We start from the raw sequence: 6841 nt of genomic DNA, 5'->3' as shown, positions 1-6841 counted from the left end.
TGCCCAGGCGGGTCTCGAACGCGTGGGCTCAGGCAATCCACTCACCTCAGCCTCCCAAAGTGCGGGATTACAGGCTGAGCCACCGAGCCCGGCAATTTTTTTTCCTCTTTTTTTTTTTTTAATTGTAGAGATGAGAGCTCCCCAAGTTGCCCAGGCTGGTCTCGAATCTGTGGGCTCAGGCAATCCCTTCACCTCGGCCTCCCAAAATGCTGGGATTACAGGCTTGAACCATCGCACCCAGCCACTGAATACAATTTTCTAATTGAGGTTTATACCCCAGCTGACAATCTCATAAGTCTAACTGTTGAAACTTTGGTTTTTTAATGAAGCTATGAGCTAGATGGGTAGAGTTTAGCTTCATTGACACATGCAGAAAATATGTAGCTAGCTGGACATTTTTCAAAATATAGCTTTTAAAAATTTTTACCTCTTGGCTTGGAGATTTGGTGTGTATTCATTAGGGACAAAATGACTGTTTGAAGTTTTTGGTTTTTTTTTTAAAGAGATGAGGTCTCTTCAAGTTGCCCAGCCTGGTCTTGAACCTGTGGGCTCAGGCAATCCTCTCACCTTGGCCTCCCAAAGTGCTGGGATTATAGGCCACCAGTTATATGCCTGGCCAGTTTGAAGTATTTTAAACTGAAGTGTAAAATAAAAAGCACATATGAAAGCACTGACCAAATAAAATATTCATAGAGTTTTCACTTAAAACTGGAGACTGACTTAATCTTCAAGTTAATTATTCTTTTTCTATAACTGAATAGATGACTGTAATCCATTTTCTTATTCCTATAGCTTGTAGAGACTTCGTTAAAAGGAGAAATTGCCTTTGATCCCAGAAGCGCCTATTATTTGTGGTTTGTGATGGATTTTTGTGACGGAGGAGATATGAATGAGTATCTGTTGTCCAGGAAACCGAATCGTAAAACTAACACCAGCTTCATGCTTCAGCTGAGCAGTGCCCTGGCTTTCTTGCATAAAAACCAGATCATCCACCGAGATCTTAAGCCTGATAACATCCTGATTTCTCAAAGCAGGTTGGATACCAGTGACTTGGAACCCACACTAAAAGTGGCTGATTTTGGTCTAAGTAAAGTTTGTTCAGCCTCTGGGCAAAACCCAGAAGAACCTGTCAGTGTAAACAAGTGTTTCCTTTCCACAGCATGTGGAACAGATTTCTACATGGCTCCTGAAGTGTGGGAAGGACATTACACAGCAAAAGCTGATATCTTTGCTCTGGGGATTATCATCTGGGCAATGCTGGAAAGGATCACATTCATAGACACAGAGACAAAGAAGGAACTCTTGGGGAGTTATGTAAAACAAGGAACTGAGATTGTACCTGTTGGGGAGGCACTTCTGGAAAATCCCAAAATGGAACTTCTCATTCCTGTGAAGAAAAAGTCTATGAATGGGCGAATGAAACAACTGATTAAGGAAATGCTGGCTGCAAACCCTCAGGATCGTCCAGATGCTTTTGAACTAGAACTCAGATTAGTACAAATTGCATTTAAAGATAGCAGCTGGGAAACGTGACATATATCATTTGCAAATATCTTGGATGATATGCTGCTTCTGTTCTAACAGTGATGCAACATTATGTGGCTGAAAAGAATATAAAAAGCTAAACTCCACCTTCTAAGGGTTTAGGTTTTTTGTGGGGTATTTTTTTTTTCCCTCATTTTTCTTAAATCCAACCAAGCTGGCCATATTATTAGTTTGTTTTAAATGTGTATTACCTATGTGGGTGTACATTTTTTTAAATGGTCATTGGTAGAAGTTTGGCAGGAAAATTCTCTTAAAAGCCAAGAAGAGAAGAGAGTCCAATTTTTTTTGGAAGTATGTCTCTAAGTATTTTAGACATTCCTTGTCAGTATTAGGAATCTCCATGGAAGAAGGGGTTTGCATGCTGGTAATGCAACCTTTGAAGCTTTGTAAAGGAAACATATATGTATATATTTATGTATATGTAAGTATGTGAATGTGTGCATTTTGCATTCCATATGAAGAAAATGCCACTTCTGTTTAAATTATTTGATGTAGGTTTGGGTTTCTGAGATTTGCTGGTAAAATGAGTGATGAAAAATAAACCTTCCCTCTTCTTCCTCCCTCTAATGAAATCATATTAAGTTTTTTTGTAATATTATACAGCTTTTTTTTAAGGCATCGTTTTGGAGGGTCTAAAATTATTGGATAGAACATAAATGAAATTAAGCGATCCAAAGCTGCTGAAGTATGTTTGAGCTCTCCAGTGCCCTGTAGCTGCAAGAATTGAATTATTCATACAATCATATGGTAGCGGTTGTCCAGGACATTGGTGATTCAGTCAGATATTCTTTAGATAACCGAGCATTTATTTAACCCACTAAACCACTGTATTGGGACATGCCAACATATGCCTCTACAATCTGATATAGACCTGAACACAAGATTCTTCTGTTTGTGAAAATTTTGCTATATATGAACTGTAATACTTGATATATTAATTTTTGGTTTCAAGACTTTGTCTAAGCCTCAGCCTAAAATTGAAGAAACCAAATGAGCGCCATCCTTACATTGCCTGCCCTGATGTGGTCTCTTGTTGAGTCACTGGAGTTCCTTTCATTTTGGCACTGATGCTGTTTTGTCTTGCCTAATTTGAGACAGTAATGATATAGTGATATGGTTGTCTTAAATGTTGATCATCTTTTTCTAAAGTGGGACATGATACCTATACAGTGTGGCAAATGGATAAAATATTGTTGCATCAACTACTTTTCAAGTAGAAAAGTTATCAGTTTCATACAATCACCTAGCATGGTCTTGGTCAAAACCAACAGGCCATTATTCCTCTTAAAGCTAGATTTTAACTTTGTATGGTTGTCTCCAATTTGTTTTTCTGTAAATGCAGATAGTTAAAATCTAAGGAAAGAGTGCTTTCCTAAAACAGAACATTAGCCTTTAAGGTTGAGTAGACTTTATATTGTATTTAGATTAATCTTTATAAAGCACTAGAATCTGTGGTCAAAAGTCAAAATAGTATTAGAATCTTGAAATTATTGATAACTTGCATAGTCTCAGCTTTTTTTTTAAACTTCCACAACTTTTAGAACATTGCTATCATAATTTTTCCCCTATTAAAATGTGTTCAGAGGAATTAGAAGATAAAACATCACAAAAAATTGTAAAATTTCTGAAGTGTGTTACTTGATTTGGAAGCTTAAAATTTAAACTAAAAGATTTTATTGAAATAAAGCCACTTAAAAGAAAAATCATACACTGTTAACATCACTTTTAAAAATTATTTTGGAAATTAGAGATGGAAATATACTAGAACCTCATGGTAATTTACCTTCTGGATCACCAAATTAGTTTAACACAGATCTGTCCAAGGGAATTGAGTTACTGGGAGTAAGAAAAAGCATCATGATAACATCTAGTCAATAATACGGAACTTCAGCAGAGATTCATAGGAGATGGCATGTCTGTGCTTCATTTGCTCTTCAAATATCTATGTGCTTGGAGCAATGGTTTCCTTTGTACATAGTTTTTGATCCTGCCTCATTTTAAAAGTTAACAATTATTATTTATTTTGAAAGATTTTTACCTGTAAAGTGAAATTCTTTCATTTGGGGTAAGGGTATGAGGTGATCAGGAAGTTTCTTCTGGAATTTTTTCAAGTCCTTGTATTCTAAAATAACCTATGATGCCAAGCAAAATAGCAGTAAATTCTTCATCTTTCTTTGTTCTTTCACTTGGAGGTATTTATTAAGTACCTACTGTGTGCTCAGCACTAAGGATTAGTTGATATAATGACAATTTTAAAATGCCATTTAGCTACAGGACTTTTCCAGCCAGGAGTACAAAATAGAAGAATGATTAATGAGACCTGGATATTTGAGAAGAAAAATGAAAGCAAGAATTTGCACAGTGTCTTGCCCATAATAGGTACTCAATAAACAGTTACTCCTCATAGAGTCTCTTGCCATGGTTTTAGTGTTTTATGAAATTTGTCTTAATTGAATAAAGACCAAATATTTCAAATAAGCTTATATAGGCAGTTGTGGCCAGTTAAAATATGGGGTTGTACAGTTAGTTCCTAGAATGTTATTTTGCACTAGTTGTCACTTAGATGGGATTCCTGTAGATTTTTGGTGCTAAGGGATACTTTGTCATTATGATGAAGTAAGTGTTAAGTGTCAGATAAATAGCACACAGAATAGTTTTTTCTGCTGGTCTGTTTTTTCTCTTTGTTGTTGTTGTTTTTATTGTAAATTGTTATCAAACTATTGTAGCAGCTACAAAATAATTCACCAGCATGACAAAATGGTCAAAAAATAAGTCATCAGCACTTCAAAAATGAAAGCAACTTTTGAAATTTTCTTTTAAAATTGTCAAATATATTTTATGAAGAATTTATAAAAGGGGGAAATAATTGTAATTTATTGTTCATGAAAGTTTTGTTTTTTTTTTAATAAAGTGAGTTTCAACAGAAAAACCTGGAAAATTCTACATTGCTGCTTTGGTGGCTCTGTGAGTAGTTTTGCAGTGCTTTCCTTCATGATCATAAAATAGAGGGCATAAAATTTGGAACAGCAATTTTTAGATTTTCTATTAATTCTTTCTGAACTAGAAGTTATTGTTGAGGGAAAGATTGAATTATAGGAGCTTCTGCATTTCAAGTTCTCTAAATTTTAATGCTCACTATATTGCTGTATTTGCTTTGTATACAAGAAAATCTTTCATTGCCTGAGATGGCATTTTTTATTCGTTAGTCCTATATCATTAAGCTGAGGATACATCTCAGATGCAGAATGATATATATTAAGTGTACTAAGAGGATGCAATTTTTCAGTCTATAATGTGAGATCATGGTTTCTTTTCTATAAAAAAGTCATCTGGCACACTTGTTTCTTATATAGGTTTTATTACATATACCTAAGGATAGTCTGCATAGTGGTTCAATGGACCAGCAGAAGGGAATGTGGCAGAGGGAAAACATTAACTCTACATATAATCCAGTGACTGGGTAAATAGGCATTAGGAATTGTGGCTTCTTCTGACTCTGCCACCTTCTGGCATAGCCTTTGTAGACAGGCAATTTTTGCTTTCTGTTTAGAGATTAATTTTTTTAATTGAATATTTAAATATTTCTATTTACTGGCATCTTTGTAATTTTTCACAGTTTACAAAGCACCTTCACATGGATTTTTACATATCTTTTTAGTGAGTTTTACTTAAAATAGGGGTTGATTTCTTGAAGTTAATAGTACTAATACCAGTTACTGAGATAATGATAAATTTCACCCTAGGATAGGGCTTTAGTGCCTAATCTCTGACTCCAGTGGAGTTTTCTCTAACAAAGCTTTATCTTTCTCACTGCAGTAATGACCCTTGTTTGTTTTGGACTTTTCTTTAAATTCAAATGTAGCTCTCTCGGTCAACCAATCATAGACATCCTCTAAAGTGCAGCGTAATGACAGACGACGGTTGGTTTGTGGTTAGATAATAACTTACTTGAGAGAACCTGCAAGACTGCCACACCTCTTGAAGGCAAAGTGCATCTTTTAAAGGCAGTACTTTTCCTCTTTGCAATGATTTTTCATTGGTTAGAAGGGAATTGTAAAACAACAACCAAAAAAAAGCCTGGGCTTTTGACTTTACTCTTTCATTTCCTGTTCAGCCCAGTATTTCAAGCTTAGCTTGTTCTAAGCAGAAGTTAGGCAACTTGATATTACCAAAGGCATCATGGTCAAGTGCAAAAAAGCACAGGCTTTGGTGCTGCTGATCTGATACTGAATACTAGCTTTTGCAAACACCTGTGGCGTTGGACAAATCATTTCATTCTTAGCTTCAGTTTCTATATCTGTAAACTGGAGATGATGAAGTTTACATTCCAGAGTTTTTGTAAGGGTCAGAGATAGTACATACAAAGTGCCTAGCATAGTGCCTGGCACATTAAGTTATCAAATGGTAGCCATTGTTCTTATTGTATTCTGATTTTGATGACATGAATGAGTGAATGAATTCCCTATAAGCTAGTCTTCTGTCATAGCCTTGATTCTTCCCACCCTACCTCCCTCTCCCCTCACTTTGGGAGAATCTGAGGAAGGCACTACATCCTTTCTTCAGGAAAATATTTGACTATAATTCCATGGGATTTATGGATCTCAGAAGCCCAAATGGACCCCAAGTGAAGGGACTCTGAGTACCCCTGTGCTAGAACTCTTAAGTCAAAAGTGGGCCATACAAAAGGAGACTTCTAGGGAACCTATGTTGTTTTGTTTCTGGATCAGGGTGCTTTAAACCAGGTGTGTTCAGTTTGAAAATTCATCAAGCTGCACTTAAAATGTTTGCACCGGCCGGGCTCAGTGGCTCAGCCTGTAATCCCAGCACTTTGGGAGGCCGAGGCGAGTGGATTGCCTGAGCCAGAGGGTTTGAGACCAGCCCGGGCAACTTGGCGAGACCTCATCTCTATGATAAAATAAAAACAGCCAGGCGTGGTAGTGTGCATCTGTAGTTCTGGCCACTAGAAGGCTGAGGCGGAAGGATCGCTGGAGCCCAAAAGATTGATGCTAGAGTGGCCATGAGCGTGCGTGCCACTGCACTCCAGCCTGGGCAAAGGAGTGAGACTCCAACTCAAAAAAAAAAAAATGTTTGCACTTTTCTCTAGGTATACTTCAATAAAAATTTTATGTTTAAAAAATGCATTGGGGCCAGGCACAGTGGCTCATGCCTGTAATCCCAGCACTTTAGGAGGATGAGGTGAGAGGATTACCTGAGTCCACAGGTTCAAGATAACCTGGGAAACTTGGCAAGACCTCATCTCTACAATAAATTTGTAAAAATTAGCCAGGCCTGGTGG

The 6841-nt window shown here is 36.9% G+C and overlaps 1 protein-coding gene across 1 annotated transcript; it reads left to right on the top strand.

Moving 5' to 3' along the window:
* Positions 1-771: 771 nt before the first annotated feature.
* On the top strand, positions 772-2117 carry PDIK1L (PDLIM1 interacting kinase 1 like). Its single transcript, XM_008073057.2, has one exon. The coding sequence runs from the start codon at positions 862-864 to the stop codon at positions 1531-1533; it is 672 nt and encodes a 223-aa protein (XP_008071248.1). The 5' UTR covers positions 772-861; the 3' UTR covers positions 1534-2117.
* Positions 2118-6841: the final 4724 nt, after the last annotated feature.

Source organism: Carlito syrichta, unplaced genomic scaffold, assembly GCF_000164805.1.
Source record: "Carlito syrichta isolate Samal-C Ts95f unplaced genomic scaffold, Tarsius_syrichta-2.0.1 Scaffold315614, whole genome shotgun sequence".
Classification (NCBI taxonomy): Eukaryota; Metazoa; Chordata; class Mammalia; order Primates; family Tarsiidae; genus Carlito; species Carlito syrichta.
The sequence above is the reverse complement of the archived record's forward strand: the minus strand, read 5'-3'. Positions and strand labels throughout refer to the sequence as shown.

Excerpts from the sequence above, each read along its gene's own strand:
- PDIK1L (XM_008073057.2), top strand. The coding sequence starts at position 862 with ATGGATTTTTGTGACGGAGGAGATATGAATGAGTATCTGTTGTCCAGG.